The sequence below is a fragment of the Pseudomyrmex gracilis genome, unplaced genomic scaffold, assembly GCF_002006095.1.
Source record: "Pseudomyrmex gracilis isolate BER0280 unplaced genomic scaffold, ASM200609v1 scaffold_508, whole genome shotgun sequence".
Lineage (NCBI taxonomy): Eukaryota > Metazoa > Arthropoda > Insecta > Hymenoptera > Formicidae > Pseudomyrmex > Pseudomyrmex gracilis.
The window spans coordinates 56,784-75,286 of NW_018021092.1; the positions used below are offsets into that span (position 1 = coordinate 56,784).

An 18,503-nucleotide genomic window follows, 5' to 3' on the forward strand; every position below is an offset into this window, starting at 1 on the left:
TCTCTCTCTCTCTCTCTCTCTCTCTCTCTCTCTCTCTCTCTCTATCTCTCTCTTTATGTAGCATAAACGCGGAGTTACCGCGTCTCGGGAACCTAGACCCGAAACTGCATAGTGAAGTGCACTTTAATAAGAGCGACACCGCTTGCTGAGGCGGGAATTCAGTTCAGAGCGAAATGAAAATTTAGATGCGCGTCGCTATCTTTAGCAGTCCCGCAACACACTGCAAAAGCCACACCGGTGAAATATAGATTACTGCCGTGTCGGAATAGATCCACGCCCGTGGCGAACACATCCACTGACCCAGTAAACACCCGAGCTCTTATCGTTTGTATCCGACTTGAATGAGCCGACTACTGCGAAGTTGTGTGTATATCGACAGGCAAATTATCATCATTTTAATCGACGTCGTTAATTCATTTCGATTATTTCGCCGCGCGGGCAATTACGTAAGTGCCCCGAAAAGAGAGAAATTTATATTAAGCCACCGTTACGAATTTCGGTCTCGGAAGTGTGGGAGACGAGCAAAGAGAGAGAAGGGAGAGAGAGAAAGAGAGAGAGAGAGAGAGAGAAAAGAAGAGAGAAAGAAAATAAGAGGGAGAAAGCAAAAAAGTGAGAGAACAAATATTTTGCTCTCACACAAGCGCATGCGTGTTCATTGAACGTTGCTTTCCCTCGTGAAAGTTCAGCTCCGAAAAGTCCGAGCGAATTTTGACAAGGGGGTACCGCACGTCTGAAAGGTTTTTCGTCGAAAGATACTCGGAAGGAGGCATCTGGCCACCTCACCTGCACACGACAGCTGCTGTTCGCTCTGGTTATCTTCGTGCTTACGTGGACTGCCGGCACGTGTGCCAGAACAAAAAATGTATTTACGGAACGGCTGTTGCAAGCGTGGCCTGTGTGCGTGCTCCGAGTGATGATTGCTAAATTACTTAACGCGAGCGTATGTTTTTGTGATCCTTCAAAAAATCTTTGTCGAGGAAAAATATTCCTCTTTTCTTTCAACACAAATGCAAACCTTTTCTAATACATTTCTCAACGCATTTTTTTTTTTTTTTTTTTTTTATATAAGAAATAAATATAAAGAACGTCTGTATTTTATTCAATCATCACGAAGCCAAGAAAAACTCATTGACAATCAATGCGCGGTTTGTCTGTGCGAAACATAAATAACCGATAACCTGATAACGCAATTATAGTTTTGACCTTTTGTTTGATAATACCGTATGCACATTTTTTTGAAGAAGAAACAAGAGTTTTTTCTGAAAGTTCACAAATATAACTTTAAATATGTCTATATATATATATATAAAAGAAATCAAATATATCTATACTATATTTACGCTCAAGAAGCTCTCGATTTCTCCGGCGATGATATATTATAATTTCGTGCTGCCACGCGAGGGAAATCTTACCATTTATCGAATTCGAGAGCAACCTGTAACATGGACGCAAAGGCGTCGTGCAACGATGCGCCGCTCGTCGCGCACCTTTCCCGCAAACCGGAAGCGCTGCCATACCGCGAAACTTCTAGAACTTTCCCAAGCGCGTCGCGCACGGAGATTGTTGAATGTTCGATTCTCGCTACGAGCGAGCGAGTCGATTCAATCGATATCACGTGTCAATCGTTAAGACATTATTTCTCGACATACAAAATAAAATACAACACACTTGAAGGTGAAATATACCGCTGATGTCGGATGTACATGAATTTTTCAAGGTGCATTCTAATTGGATGTTGAGGTGGAAGGGAGAGGTGATAGGAGAGAGGGAATCGTTGAGACATATCGAGATGGTGTCGCTACTTTCGTAAGGCAGACTTTACGCCGCGAATAATTGAATGACCGCGTTTGCAACGTGCATGTAATTTCCCTCAACTTGCCTGCTTTCGATGGCGTGGGTAGTAATCAGACGTGTTTCCACCTGTGGTTCCGGATCTCTTTTTGCCTCATGTGCATAATATTTCGAAGCACAAAACAATGAACTTACTAACAAGTTTACTTACTGACGATTGCAATTTGAAAGTTGAAACTGATGTTTCAACTTTCAAATTGCGTTTCTAAAAACAAATCAACAAAATTAACTTCTATCAATATAACTGACTTAATTTTTCACATAAATTAGCAGAATTTGGTTTGCTATGTCCATTCTTAAACATGTGGTCCGGCAATGATGCTGATATATTTCAAAACACATTGTAGACATTGTTTCAGCAACGTTCGCATAATGTTGCTTGTTTTCATACTACAGTTGTAATTTTTAGACAGCGCAAAAGTCCGGAAAACTTTGTAAAAGACGTCTTGGGGATCGTCTTACTTGATATTCTTTTACTTCCACTTATTTTAACAGGTTTTTAATCTTATTCCTTATTGTCACTCCAATGTAAGATCTTACGCAACATTGTTCTCTCATGTTCTCTCATAAATATATATTTTTTATTACATACCTATTTTTATTATTTAAATTCGCAACCGAGGCTCGTGAGATTTTTGATGCGCGCGGCGCGCGCGCGCAGGACGCGCGACGGTCCCGCCATCTGTAAACGAGCGGGAAAGAAAAGCGTTTGAAGGCCGCCGGTCCGCCGGCCGGGCCGGGCCGCTCGAGTCTCGAGCGAATCAGTGCGCGTTTCTCTCTGCCATTTGCGCGTCGGTACGCGGCAGCGGTGTTACTGGAATCTCCTACGTGTGCTTACCGGTGCGTAGAAGACGCGTAATCGTTGCGTCGGCGAAGTGTGCTTTTTGAGGAGTTCGCTTATCATTTTGTGGGTGCATTTTCTCAAGATCAAATCGATTCGCTATGGCGGACACGGAAACCAAGTGAGTATTATACACATGCCAGTGTGAAAATAAATAATCCAAGATATCGATTCGTCGACAGAAAAATCGCGCGGACCACGCGCGCCCCGCGTTAAGCGTCTCGTTCCGGCGGCGCGTTCGCATCCGCGAGTCGCGGTTTCCGCCGATCGTGTTGGTTTTTTTCCACGAATCTTTATTCTCGTTTTTCTCGTCGCGCGATCGCTTTCGAATTATCGCGGAGAGATATTCGCGGTATTATACATGAGAAAGGTAACGGTGAGAGGAGGAAGGGGCGGTGTGCGCGGTGGGACGAATCGTCGAGAGCCGATGCCCCTCTTTTCTCTCTCTCTCTCTCTTTCTATCTCGTCGCGACGATGTTCTCAGGCTGATTCGCGGTACCGCCTAACGATCGCTGGAAATTACCTGCCCTTGCTGCCGCGCGCGCGACGCGACCCAACGCGTGCTCTACTTGCGGCAGCTTTATGGCGGCATCGTCCGTCCCGCGCCGGATTCTCTTTTCCTCTTTCTGCTCCCCTGTTTCCTCGCCGCTCGCGCACGATCGAAGACGACGAACACACATCGTGGTCGATCGGCGCGGGCGGCCTTCGTGTTCCTTTTGTCCCTCGCGCTCGACCACTTCGCTCGTTTGTTTACGTTGTCTATGTATATGTACGTATACACGCGCGCGTGCTGGCTTGTATACACACACACACACACACACACACACGCACACAGTTTCCGCGGGAACCATCCCCCCACGAAAAGGACGAATGGATACACGAGGACGATTACTCTCTTCCTCGATTATTGTTGCGAGACGAGAATGTTCTTTTCTCACGTGACTTTCTCCCTCGACGGGAGAGAAATCGTCGTCGTGGCTGCCGGTCTTTCCTTCGCCACGCGCACATCTACGTGAAAGCGGTCGACGACGTATCGATTAGACGTCGCCGGTGATAACGTAACGACGATGTTGGGCAACAACAATTTTGTCGTCTAACATTTCCCGCGTATAAATTTCTTCTCTTCTCGTGAACTGCTATAAATCCCGATGAATCTGAAGAGACTTATATGTTGAGATGTAAACAAAAAACAAACAAGAATAAATAAACAATTATCTAGATTTTTGTTTTCTGAGCCGGTTTTCTCAGTTATACATTGGTCTCAATATCTGCTTTCAAGAACGGCAGTTAGAAATAACGGCATTCTTTGAGTTTTCTACACACGCGTAAAGAGACCGACGTTGAAAAAGAATCCGTAAGGATACGGTGTGTATCGCGCGTACATTGTAGCGTATTATACACACATACGCACACACGCGCGCGCATCACGTTACGGCCACGGGCGCCCACAATTCACCACGCCGGAGCTATCAACGTAGATCGCAATGAATGTGTGGTAGTAAGCAGTTGTGTATGTGATGGTAGGCACAACGATGGCGGGTGGTCGCGCGCGGCGGCCGGCGACGCGAAGGGAAGAGAGGATAATATTAACCTCGCTAGGTGCCGCCACGGTTAGCGGCGTCCTATCTCTATTTCACTCCGTTTCGTCGCGTTGTCTTTGTTGCCGTCCGACAATGTGAAACGCCAGCAAATACCGAAGCGGGAGCGCATCAGCAACAACTCGCGAGTTTGAACGGGAAATGTATATCACACGCTTATTTTTATTATTTGCGGTTTCTTTCGAAACAGAGCCGTAGTAATCAAGTATATTGGTGTATTTACAACGCGTATATACTTTAATACATGACAAAAACAATTTTCATTTATAAATAAAAATAATATATTTCTCATAACAATAATTGATTTATGAACTTCAAAGTATACTTGATAAAATAATTGATTTATAAAGAGAGATTATACTAGAAACTTAATTTACACACTTATTCTTGATCTGCATACAGACTTAAGTTTGTATACATTTATTGTCATACGGTGCTCTCTTTCAGGGAAACAAAAGTCACCACTCCGCAGAAGAAAGTAGTGGAAGAAGAGAAAATAGTACAAGAGGAGATTGACGAGGATTCAAAAACATCTGAGAATGGTGACACAAAAGAAACCAAAGAAAATGGTTCAAGCGAGGAAAAAGAGGTTGACGAGAAGGAAGAATCTACAGAGAATGGAGACACAACAGGTATGTGTTGAAATTTGTTTTCCTGCGATACCTGGAGAGATTACATATAGAAATAAACTATTTTATTTATGATCTTAGATGCTCCAGCTGACAGCTGTCACGTAAAGAGGAAATCAACAGCTGCGGCCGATGCAACAGAAGATGCAGATGGTGCGAGTCCTGAGAAGAAATCGAGACTCGATGAAAACTGCGCCGAGGCCGAGAATAACGGCGACGCGGAGAAGGCTGCGGCCTAATATTCTCTTATTCATTATTGACAAACAGACCTAATCTATAGATGCAATTTTAACTACTGAGTGTGAAGCCAGGGCAGATCGATCTTCTGTGCATTTTCAGGAAAGGAATGGCGAGCATAAAAGAAACGAAACAAATAGAATATTTAATGTGTTTATCGTGTATTAACACTTTATCGACAGTGTCATATTGATTATTTAATTGCAAGCATTTGAAATTATGGCAGCATTAAAAATATGTAAGTTGTGTTTTAAATTCACATCAATATGAATGGATAGATTGATCCAAAAAAAAAAAGTGAAAAGATAAATGTGAGCCAATAGTTGTACAAATTTATTTTATTTTATAATGTGCGAATTATTACGCAAATTAAACAAAAAACTAGTCAACTGCGTAAGCACCTGCTATTTATTTTTTGAACACAAACTCGTACATTTGTCGATAAAGTGTTAAAAAAAAAAAAAAAACTTTCTGTGTTCAGGATGATTGTGTGTGTCTTTTACAAATGTTTCAATACTCGATTGGCATTATAACGATACGCGTCCGACGTTTTTCTGTAAAATCGCATATTTACCATTTTTATTAGTATAAAGTGTAAACATATCTGTACTGGCATCCACCGTGCATACATATTATATATTCACTTAGCGTTAGAGCTCTAAGATAAGAACGTATACAGAAGAGATAATGATTTAGAAATAATATATTTCTCACTAAGAGAAAGAGAGAGACGAACAATGGTGCGATGTCTGGATAATGGGTACATTTGTGCAACATAATTTCTACTTACTGTGCTAGTCTTCATCATTTCCGACGCACAGACACACACATTTGTAGCTTATATAGCTTATGTACTATACATATACATATATACGGGCCCGTATTTATAGTATCTGTCTCAAGATTTGTTTGTTGAATCATATATATCACATCTCAGTGCTCGTTTCTCTATATATGGAGTTTCTCAATAGAAACTATAAATACAGGCCATAGACACATACACATCTTGGACTATATACATCGGAGATAGAATATGGATATTTTTCTGCGAATCAAAATACATTCCCGAAAAAAAAAAAAATAGATTGTGACTTTTGTATAACGTTAGAACTGTTCGCCGAACTACTGTTGAGAGCGCCATTTTCACAGATGATATTGAACATGCGTGTGTCTCGTGACATTTTTATTTATATCAAACTGTAACTTTTCCAAACTGGAAAAAAAAACTGAAAATGTTTATCTAGAGTTTAGGTAAATTATTAAACGTCAAAAAGCTAACACGATAAGTGTCTTTTGTGTGTTAAATTTTTTTTTTCGAGAAGCGTAAAAGTATTTTTCGGAAAGCGTGTTGAACACGAGACAAATTTATTACAATATAATATAATTGTCAAAAAGTTTCACGTAATTTTTAAATATTAAAGTAAATATATATATATATATATTCCTTTTATTATATATAATTGTATACGAGACGCAATATATGTGTGTAACTTGTCTTCACCTCGGTTTTCACACTGTACCTATATGTGTGTATAGAAACACATTGATGAGTGAAAACAAATTTCGTTTAAACATTCTAATGAGAAAATAATGAATTAACGATCGGTTCAATCAGAAAAGCTGCAATTGACACAAGGCAAGAAAAGATGGTCACGATCTCGAAATTTATGTGACATTAATCCAAATTAACTGCTAATTGCATGTCACTACATAATTGCATACACTTTTGTTTAGTTTTTTTTCTTTTTTTTTTTTTTTTTTTTATCTTCCGAAGCGCATCTACATTTTATTTATCGCAGAATTATCTCTGTTATATTTGACAGTAGTTTATATAATTTCCGACTTTATTAGTTTATTAGTTTACTTTGTAATATCATCGATCACAATAAGGGTAAAGTAACATGTATATGTGTTTTTGAAATGGTAAAATGTGTTCAACGGCTAATACAAATAAAAATGGTTCTCTATATTTGTTTTGTACAATATTCTTCTCCCTGCTTGTGCCTTTTGTGTATACGTGTGCGTATGTGAGTGACAGTTTAAAAAATGTGCAAGTTTAACACGCAATTTTATGTGGATGAATGTTTTATTGTTAGTAGTTTTCAAACAATTGTGCCTTATCTTTCGAGCAATAAAATAATTAATTTAAAATACAAACCCGTAATTTTTAGAACACTAAAACGTAATAATTTTTAAAATTTCATATAAAATTACATTTTTTCTTAAAAAAATGTTTTGCATGCGAGCGATGCAATTTTAAATGACTATAGCAAAAGAGAGCCATCTGTTGTACCAGAGGAAACTGTATACATACGTACTTGTTTGTATAACGTCACATCATACGTTGCATTTCTCTGCGCAATATTTTAGCATGAAAGTCTATTTATATATAGTATTGAACATTCGTTCATTTTGTATTTTTCTAATTACATAATATATCAACTTTCTCGTGTTAATGCTGTTTTAACGCTCTTCCAAAAATGTTTCGTCCAGTTTTCTCCAGACCAGGTAAGGTTATGTTAATCGATCACATGTTTATTGCATTTTCTTTACGTTGAATTACATTTGGTTTTATATATTGCAGAATAGTAAAAATATAAAAAAACGATATCATACGTGATAAATGATGTACACCGTCTTTTCGAATAAAAAATGACTTTCCTTGAATTTTTGTGATTAAATTTAATCTCTATGTGATTTCACAAAATCCCACATATAAATCTCATTAATTAACAATTGTACAATTTGTGAGACGTTAACTAAATAACTTTATTAATTAGGAGATAGCATGTGGCAGGAAGATAAGCCTGATATTGACGCCCACTCATCAACACAATTTGTTTACAATGCACACCATTCTCTTGCACTTGATATGCAACGTCAACATTTGCCCATATTTAAAAACAAAAATCACATTATCTACTTGTTGGAAAAATATCAGACTTTAGTTCTGGTAGGTGAAACAGGCTGTGGCAAAAGCACACAAGTACCTCAGGTGAGATTTCAATATGTGTATAATTCATATTTGCTATTATCTTGACCTATTGATCTATATAGTATATATATATTTACAAAATATTTTAATTCTTATAAACATCAATAATTACAGTTGTTATTTAAGTTTTAAATAACAATTAATTTTAAATTAAATAACAATTAAATAACAATAACATTAAGTATGAAATTTAACAAGTATATATATATATGTATACATATATTTAAGTTTCATATTTTACAACTCCATAGAAATATATATATATATAATATAAATGTTAAGAAGTTATAAAAATATACAAGAGTAGCATGTGTGCTCAAATACTAAATAATAAAATTGAAAGTTTTTTCATTTATTCTTTCAAAATTTGGAAGATTAAGAAAGTGACATCTAGTTAATGTATATGTATCTCCGTACGCTTTAAATGTCATGAACATTTTATCTTTTACACATGTATGCTAATCACAATCAATGTAACATATATGCTAAAATATTTAAATCTATGTAAAAAATTCTATCGCAAATATTTTTGGAAACCATTCAATGTCAGAAGAATCCATATGTATAAAATGCACACATAATATATACTTTAAGAAACACAACAAATTTTTGTGCTAACGTCTGGACTTTTATAAATAACATTTTTTTTTTTTCGTCAATTTATTCAAAAAAGTAAAGATTTCTATCTTGCGTTTCACTTTGCATTTAACGTTAAACACCGTCTCGTTCGTACATGTAGCGTTTTGTATTTTTGTGCATAAATAAAAAGATCTTTTATATTTGTGACTCACGAAATTCAACGCGCCAACGTAACTTATAAATAGACACTTTGCGTATGTGTGAGAGATTTCGGTAATATTTGTGTATGCTACGAATGCGAACGAGTAGTAGAACGGCCGTAGAAGTGCTTTTCACACAGGCAGTTGAAAAAAACAAAAAAAAATTATCTAAGAGACAGAACGCGGGAGGAAAGGCGCTTCTTTTGTCGTCGTTATCGCTTTTTGTTTTATCTACGCGAACACGTATACGCGGAACTCTTCTCCCTGAGCGAGCATATACTTCGACGGGGGGGGCGTTAACACGTCGACGAGAGCGCGCGCTAGAGCTCTCGGATCGGATTAGGGATATAATCCCAGCCGATCGATCTCTAATATTGACCTATTACGGAACAGAGTGAAGCCCGTGATCGGTAGATGCAACGGCGACATCCGTTAGTATGGTTCAACCTGCATGGATTGGCGATTACACACGACATCTCAAGGAAAAAAAGAAATGTCAAAAGTGACGGGAGACAAACACGCGTCCTGTGTGAATACCTCGTCTCTTTACCAACAAGATAAATTGACTTGAATATCAACTGACGCGACATCGTGTAATCTGATCAATGGGGAAGCGATAACGGTCGGTTTTTAAGAAAACGCAGTACGTTGCGTGATGTGGTTTTTCAGAACACTGTACGACACTGACACGATATAGACCTAAGCGGGAAGTGGGAGATTTTATATGTGCTCTGCGAATGAAAAGAATTGTCTCTTTCTGGACAATTAATTTAACTCTCCAACGTTGTAGTTTTCATTTCAAAACGGTGTCAGTTATCAGTGAAGTAAGCGCGGTGTCATGACTATAAAAAGCATAGGTTTCTACGAACTATTAACATTTTAGTGCGCGGAGGTTAAACAATTAAAAGTATCGCTTGGACTCAAAGTGCATCTCTAGCAAAAAAAAGAAGAGGATAAATAAGATTTTTATAGTGATTAATTTTCATGCTAAAATAATAAACATGCAACGCATGATGTCATCATGATATGCGCAAATACTTGCGCACTATGAATTAGAGAATATATCAATATCGCTAAAAGATAGAAATTAGCGATCAGCAATGTATCGGCCTTAATAACATAAAATTAAAAAAAAAAAGACTAACAATACGTACGATAACCGATTGCAATTAAAATAAATAGATAAAAGGAAAGTAATTATAAATAAAAAGTGAAATATTAAGTGATATAACGATTGTGATTGTTTCCGATCTCTCCGAAGATGTTGTGCTTACCGACCTTCGCCAAAACATGTTTGGCGTTTTTATTGCTATTTACGCTATACTTTATCGGCATGGACGTACTGCTTTATTTCCGAGTGCAGAATTACGATGTGCGACCGCGCGTAAACAACACGTTGACCTCGCCGTATCACTCGCCGATCTCGTGCGACCTAAATCCACTATGCACAGTGACGGTAAAGGCCATGATGTTGGATCATCCTAATCACTATGTCTTGAGTCCGCTGGCAGCCCTTGTGGATGATCTGCTGGGCATCAGTCGTTTCTGGACGTGGGTGACGCCGAATGCAATCAGCGCTTCTCATGTTGTCGTGGCTGTGATCGGTGCTCGATACGTCACGCGAAGTTCTCTTTCTCATAGACGAGTGGGCGTCCTTTTATTTCAAGTCAGAGCCTGGTTAGACGATCTGGACGGTCACGTAGCCAGAACCAGACTGAACATCAAAGGTGAGAGATCAGACGTCGGTTCCATCGGTTACATCGTGGACGGTGTGTGCGACGGCCTTGGCTGCATCGCTCTTTTGATCGGAATATTCTTCTTCCTGAAGCGCAATCCCAATCGTCGCGCTGGTTACGAACGACTGCCTACCACTTGGATTTCATTGTCATCGCCTTCGTTGTCCTCGTCGTCTTCATCGCCATCGCCACATTGCACTGTCCCCTCCTGGAAATCACCTTTATATAATGTGCTGATGGTGGGTCTTCACTTTTCTCTGTCAAGCATTGGCTGGAATCGATACATAACTTTGTATCAAGATCTCCTGGAGACCGACAGGAGAGATGTCTTTCTGATCAGTCAGGAAGACCTTTACAATAAGCAGACCGCCGTCTTCAGAAGCCCGTCCTTCTGGTCCATTACTCTTGCCTGGAAGCTTTTCAATTTTCATGCGATGATGGATTATCTGCTGCTGGCGATATTCGTGGATCGCGTCTGGGAGTATGTCAGACTCGCATGGTGGCAATTACCCGCCGTCCTGTTGTTGCTTAGCCTTATCACCGAACTTCATTATACTAACGCGTACATGGAAATATCGTCGGTGAAAGAAAATTTGCGATTCTTTTCCTTATATACGCTTCCTGGTCCATGACAGTCTAGTTTTTGTTATATATATACGTCTCGCGTTCTTACGTATTTTTAATGACGACAGTTCAATTGAAGAGTTTATTTCCAAATCGTATTAAATATCTTTATATTTGTTTTTTGGGGTTTTTTTTCACAATATTTATGGGTTATGTTCATATAAATGTATATTCTCTATAATTTTTTTTTTGTGTGGACAGATTGTGAAGAAAGGTTGAAAGAAATAAACTTTTCAATCATAAAGCCTGTGAAACTATGTTGTGAATGTCTTTTTTTTGTTTTAGTAGAGTATAACTAATGATTCTTTTGCAATAGTCAAAACACATATCTATATTTTTCACATTTTTTAAACTGATTTTCTAGTAAGTAAAAAAAGTAAATATTTTACGCAATTACCATGACTAAAATTATAACAATCATTTCGCGTTTTGATCTTGAAAGTCAAACAATATTTCAAGAAAGAACATATTTCGTAGGAAGATGCAATATGAAATTACAAATTAAAAAAAAAAAAAAAAACTGCTTAAAACGACGATTATTACGAATTAACTACGTAATTTTATTCTTGAAAGTGTTCGATATATTAATAAACAAGTAAAAAGTCATTTTTACGTGTCATGTAACTTGTGTTGTTATATATTATAATTTATTGACGTTTTATCGTATATATAGTAATATATAAAATTAATAATAATTTTTAGAGGATATGTGCATACTGTTTCTAAATATTTTGAAAACTAAATATATATACGGTACATGTTTATTATATAAATTATATTAATTCTATGTGTGTAAAATATATAATAATACATTAGTGTGAAATGATTTTAAGACACTGTACTTCCGTAAACAATATTGCAATTTTTTACATATACGCGTGATTTTGCTCTACTTGAAATATTATACACACATAAAACTGTAGTTCGTAACATAAAAATTTGGAATATGTGAGGTAAACCAATGAGAAATATTCTCGAAGGTTTTTATTCATTTTGTATCTGCGACACGAGACAATTTGCATTATATCTACATCGAAATAGGTCAGTTATTGACTGTAGTTAGGCATTTTTATCTAATACCGTGCCAAGTGCGTTACCTAACTCTCCAGTATGACTTAGCAAAAACTTACGCGACAAAAAGACCGTAAGCCTCACAATGTTCTACAGGTAACGTGCAATTGCGATACATATATACATATATGTATATATAGTTGCGTTCGATATTTCTCGTCGAATTTTATAACGCTGCAGCTTGCCTTGTATTATTTTTATAACATAAACGTTACAGTAAAACTCTTTTTACACAATCAATTCATCTTATTTAATCCTTTCGTCTTACGGTTGTCCCTACTGCGAAACGCACACATGATATATAAACGCCGTGTATTATACGAGACGCGCGTGAGTTACGTGCTGATGCACACGCACATATTTATATTATATTAAAATTCATTAAATCACCTAATATTTCAATTTAATTATCACCAATTTCACAAGCAAACAAGACTTGGTATGGATTAAAATTGAATGGCAATAATTCTAACGGGTAATACAGAGCCGTTTCGCGGATGACGACTGAAGTTAGGAGCGAAAGGATTAATCACGTGTTGGTTTTCTTCTTGTGTCCCTTTGGTAAAATAAATCCTCTCAGCGTTTGCAACAAACAACCGTTCGGAATTACACAAACAAATTTTCCACAATTTACACATACGTGCAAATATATTTTTAAAATAAAAATATAATAATTCTGTTAATTAATAAGAAAAGAATTGTTTTTTTTGTGACAGTTATCACAAATAGTTTTGTTTCATCCGAGTTCTCGGAGTTTGTAAAAAAAGTTTGTTGTTCTAAGAATATAAACTAAGTTGATTTTTGAAACAAAATTTTAGCGTCGAATTATAGATAAATGTTGTCCTGTTTATCGCTCTTCAGTATCTACTTGAGGCAGGATGGTGCGCAGACGGGAAAAAGATCGGCATCACGGAGCCCAGAAGGGTCGCGGCTACCTCCTTGGCGGCTCGTGTGGCCGACGAACGCAATTGTGTTCTAGGTACCACAGTCGGCTACTCCATACGCTTCGATGATTACACTGATGAAACAACCAAGATTAAGGTGCGGCACTTCTGCGTGAAATAAAGCACTGACACAACTTGCATTAATTACATTTCACTTCATTACAAAGGAGCACGAAGTAATAGTATCCGCCCAATATACATACGTGCACTTACATTAATTAAATCAAAATTTACAACATAATAATCTTAACGTTTATTTTATGTTAATGTTTTGTGTGTATAAACTTCGAGAATACTGATGAAAACAATCGTCTTTGTAGTACATGACCGAAGGTATTCTTCTACGAGAATTAATGAGCGATCCGTTGTTAACGAGCTACTCGGTTATTATATTGGACGAGGTGCACGAGAGAACGCTTCAGACTGACATCATAATGGGACTGTTGAAAAAAATAATTAGGGTAAATTGATTGATTAATTTTTTTTTTTTTTTTTTTAATTATTGGCAGACGCGCGCGCACGTACTCGCGTGCGGAAAACGCGACATGAAATGAAACATGAGATTTGTGACGTTGCAGAAACGAAAGAGTCTGAGAATTGTCGTTTCATCGGCGACGGTCGACGCGGAGGAGCTACGAGACTTCTTTAACGTTAATGCAACAAAAGACTCGGACAAAGATAGCGCCGTTATCATGAGCGTTGAAGGGCGATTATATCCAGTAGAAGTATTTTTTCTGAAAGGTATAGAAAGAAAATTGTTTCTACGGAACTGACTGATATTTCGTCATCGTGTAGCTTACGCGTGTGTTTAATTGAAACGCGTATATTTAATTGAAACCGCGTGAATTGCGTTGCAGAACCTGTGGCAAATTACGTTAACGGTGTGGTAGATACCGTTCTAAAAATACACGAAACGGAAGAACCGGGCGATATCTTGGCGTTCCTCACGGGACTCGACGAAGTCGATCAAGCTGTTTCTCTTTTATTGGAACACGCGAAACTGATCAAAGACGGCAAACGTGAGTGACGATTCGTCGTCATATTTTTGTGTTTTGGAAATTTTTACATTATTTTTAATTTTATAATAAAAATGTTTTATTGAGGAAAAACCATCGATTTTCAGAAAAATTACTTCCGTTGCCGATGTACGGATCGCTTCCAAACTCGGAGCAGTTAAAGGTCTTTTGGAGAGCCGCCAAAGACACTCGTAAAGTTATCGTAGCGACCAACATCGCCGAAACGTCTATTACCATTCCAAATGTAGTTTACGGTATTGGTTGTTTTTGTTTGTTTTCTTTTAATTTTTCTCTCGTAGCCGATATCTCGGAGATTATCTCGACGATGATTCAAACGGAAATTTATTTTTGCAATGCGCAGTTATTGATAGCGGTTTCGTCAAGATACCTTGGTTCGACACTGAAACACAGACAGATAATCTCGTTATCGTGCCCGTATCGAAAGCTTCAGCCGATCAACGAGCCGGTCGCGCAGGTCGCGTCCGCACAGGAAAAGCTTACAGGTAGAAGATAGAAGGCAAACAATATAAATAAATTGAATTTGCTGACGCGAGTAATTTTTTTAAATAATTCACGTGGCACATTTATCGTTTTAAATAAGATCAATATTTCAATTTTTTAAATTAAAAAAGTTGTTGCGTTCTGTTAAATAAAAAATAAAATGATCCTGTAATATATTACATCAGATTGTACACGGAGGAGGCTTACACCGAATTATTCAAGGCTACACCACCGGAAATGCAACGATCAGATTTGGCGCCGGCCATATTGCAATTGAAAGCGCTGGGCATCGATAATGTTGTGCGATTTAATTTTCCGTCCGCGCCGCACAGCAAGAATTTGATCGCGGGCTTCGAATTGCTCTACGCGTTGGGCGCGATCGACGGCAATGGGGAGTTGACAACACCGTTGGGACTGACGATGGCTGAGATACCTTTGGAACCGGTGTTAGCAAAATCTTTAATCGCTTCTGGTATGAATAATACGATAAAAATATTTCGTTTAATTCAAAACTTTTCAATTAAAAAAAATTTAAGTATGAAATTGTAATCAGCAATGAGTTCAACGATGATCAATCTGATGTTTGATTGATTGACGACAGGTGAGATAGGTTGTTCCGAAGAAATTACAACGATACTTGCTATGCTGCAAGTTCAAAATGTTTTTATACAACCCGGTGGAGGGCAGGCGGCTCTAAAAGCGAGAATAGCGCATCGAAAATTCGAGGTAGAAGAGGGTGATCTTCTCACCTTGCTTAACGTTTATACGGCTTTTGATCAGAATAAAACTCCCGCCTGGTGTCAGAAATATTTCCTCAATCACAAAGCTCTGCGGAGAGCTACCGAGATTCGCGTGCAGATGCACAAAATGCTGAAACGTCTAAACATTCCGTTAACAACTTGCAATGGTAAACTCAAGATTTGACTAATAAATCGTATTTCTCTCTATATATATATTGAATTTTGAAATACAAATTTATAATTTTTTTCATTTTTTCAGGAAATGTCCAACAAATTCTTAAGTGTTTAGTGGCTGGTCTCTTCCCTAAAGCAGCGTATTTACATTACACAGGCGTGTACAGAACGGTACGAGGTACCAAAGACAAAGACTTGTATATTCATCCAAATAGTTGCTTGTATACTTTGCAGCAACCGCAATGGTAAGAATAAATTGTTACGTTTCTCTCTTTTTTTTTTTTTATGTTAAGCTCCTTTAATTTCATTTTAATTTATTCTAGGTTGCTGTTTTGCGAAGTTGTGCAAACAAATAAAGCTTACATGAAGGATCTGACTGTTATACAACCAGAATTGTTGTTGGAAGCAGCGCCACATTTTTATGAAAGAACATCCATTGAAGTTGTTTAAAACATTTGCATAGATAATATATAAAATATTACAACTCTCTTATAAATACATATATATTTATTTTTTAAGTCTTTACCTTCAAATTCGCAATAGGATGTAACATCTATGTAATTGTATTTTATCTTTTTTCAACTTTTATTTATTTTATATAATTTATAACAATTCGTACTCGACCAATTGCTATTGATCAGTTTCAAGTGTTGCAAGTGCAACTCGCAACAACCGACTGTTGCAGATCCGACCTAACAATTTTAGCGCCTCTGTTGTTAATAGGTCTGTTCTTTTTCCATACTTTAGCTGCACTAGTTCACAGTCTATCTTTTTTTATCTATATTAAAAGGAAAGATAGACTGTAAACTAGTGCAACCAAAGTATGGAAAAAGAACAGACTTAATATTACAAAGTTCATTGGAATTGTCATATTCCTTGCATGTTCTTTTTGTTACAGATTAAGTTAGCTCGCAAGTTTGATTGATTTTTTTAAGCAGAGAGAAGCCTGTGAGCGGCCGACTCACTATTTACTCACTATGAATAATTTTTCCACGTTTAATCACGTTGTGAAAATTGCAATGTCATGTTCTTCGTGCGCGATTACTGGGGATCAATTGTGTACTTATCATGCAATGTAAGTGAAAATTACAAAAGCGAATTTACTAAAATATCTATGATTTCATTTTAGTCAACAAACTAGCAAATTTTCTTACTTTTGTAATTTTCACTACTTTGCATAGATACACGATCGCTTCCCTAATGCAAATGTAAGGAATATATTATTATAATCGTCGCTGAATATTTTACGGGCATCTGAATATTTAACGCGTCTTTGCGCTTTGTCAATTGTACTTGCAAAACATAACACGAGAGTGCTGTCAAAAAAAAAAAACATCTTTTCTTAAGAATACTTCGTAGTTGATTTTCGCTCTTGAGAAGAACAACACGAAAAGTGACATCAAGAAGGAAAAAGATTATCCGTACACACACACACACACACACGTAATGTCGGATACCTCAAGGTTAGGGACCTCACCGTGTCTATGGTAAGGTCATTGACTTTTCGGTAAAGGTCATTAACCTTTCGTTGAAAAATTATAATTTTTGCTTGGCCACTAGGTAACGTCTGCAAACGGCAAGTGGAACTTTTCCTTGGCCTTCCACATATCACGGAATAGAACCGGTTGTGGACACAGAGGAGAACCATGTTCACATTTGAACATAACATACGTACCGACAAGTCGTTCGTGGACATGGCTACGTAGTTGCCAACAGAGAGACGTCTGAGAGCGGCCAGAGGGTCGATTGTGTATCACGCAGTGTAGTGAAAAGTACAAAGGTGAGCAAATTTACTATGATATCTATGATCTTATTGGTCAACAACTAGTAAATTTGCTCACTTTTATGATTTTTACTAGACTTCGTGATACACAATCGACCCCCAGGTCCATAAGAGAATATGTAATCACTTTTCCGCCCCGTAAACTAGCGCATGTCCACGAGTGGTACACATTGGAACTACGCAGCCAGTCCACGAGCGACATGTCGGTACGCTATGTCCACAGCGTGCGGTTCTATTCTGTGCTATGTGCACGCGTCCAAATGGTCACCTTCTTCAGGCGTGTGAGTATATTCGAGAGCGTGGATTTAATTTCTTTTGAAATTTAAAATGATCGGTCTCATGATGAAAAGATACGAAAGGAGAACAGAAAAGGATTAAAAAAAAAACATTGCAACTTTCCACACAACATAAATGTGATATACAAGAAAAGATGTGATAGCGAAGAAAATAATATTATTTTAGCGAGCAGCATCAGAATTCGTGGAGTGTATCATCTCCTTTTACATCATCATTTGCTGCTTTTTGCTTTATAAATTTTATTTTATTTTCTCAAAAACTACATATATACGTATAAATACAAATTACACAAAAAGACATGTTATATTACACAAAGGTGTTTTGCCGGTACACAAATATATACGTCTGAAAAGTTGCAATTCCAAAAAGGATATCTATTACTCTGCTTTATTACAATTCTTTATCAGTGTGTTTTCAATTTTCAAGTTTCATTTTACAATTTTTTATACATTATAATAGAATACAATAATTTACATATATTACATATAACATACAATATAATACAATATTATACAACATACATAGTATATATAATCCTACCTACCTACCTACCTATCTTAGACATCTGACATATCTTAAACGTTAGCCTTATTAATTAGGATTAAGGTTGCATAACAACCTTGATCCTAATTTGACATTTTGATTTCTTCCTACTTATTCGGTCTACCATATTTCCTACCTACCCGG

At 37.3% G+C, this 18,503-nt stretch overlaps 3 protein-coding genes across 4 annotated transcripts; all 3 read left to right on the forward strand.

Annotated features, from left to right (window-relative positions):
* The first annotated feature begins 2,596 nt into the window (after nucleotides 1–2,596).
* Nucleotides 2,597–7,125, forward strand: LOC109860916. 2 transcript variants are annotated; one of them, XM_020440332.1, is made up of 3 exons: nucleotides 2,597–2,813; nucleotides 4,738–4,922; nucleotides 5,001–7,125. In XM_020440332.1, exons 1-3 carry the CDS (start codon nucleotides 2,794–2,796, stop codon nucleotides 5,156–5,158), a joined length of 363 nt encoding a protein of 120 aa, XP_020295921.1. In that variant the 5' UTR covers nucleotides 2,597–2,793; the 3' UTR covers nucleotides 5,159–7,125. The 2 variants fall into 2 exon arrangements, with proteins under 2 accessions (XP_020295921.1, XP_020295922.1); XM_020440333.1 differs by lacking the exon at nucleotides 2,597–2,813 and adding an exon at nucleotides 4,334–4,433.
* A 330-nt stretch (nucleotides 7,126–7,455) lies between these two features.
* Nucleotides 7,456–17,217, forward strand: LOC109860913 (probable ATP-dependent RNA helicase DHX35). The gene is made up of 12 exons (XM_020440329.1): nucleotides 7,456–7,664; nucleotides 7,937–8,151; nucleotides 13,223–13,402; nucleotides 13,626–13,766; nucleotides 13,884–14,046; nucleotides 14,163–14,324; nucleotides 14,429–14,575; nucleotides 14,683–14,824; nucleotides 15,008–15,294; nucleotides 15,424–15,729; nucleotides 15,822–15,981; nucleotides 16,060–17,217. The coding sequence occupies exons 1-12, from the start codon at nucleotides 7,637–7,639 to the stop codon at nucleotides 16,184–16,186; spliced, it is 2,058 nt and encodes a 685-aa protein (XP_020295918.1). The 5' UTR covers nucleotides 7,456–7,636; the 3' UTR covers nucleotides 16,187–17,217.
* Nucleotides 9,348–11,991, forward strand: LOC109860914 (ceramide phosphoethanolamine synthase). Its single transcript, XM_020440330.1, has one exon. It carries the CDS (start codon nucleotides 10,192–10,194, stop codon nucleotides 11,296–11,298), a length of 1,107 nt encoding a protein of 368 aa, XP_020295919.1. The 5' UTR covers nucleotides 9,348–10,191; the 3' UTR covers nucleotides 11,299–11,991.
* Nucleotides 17,218–18,503: the final 1,286 nt, after the last annotated feature.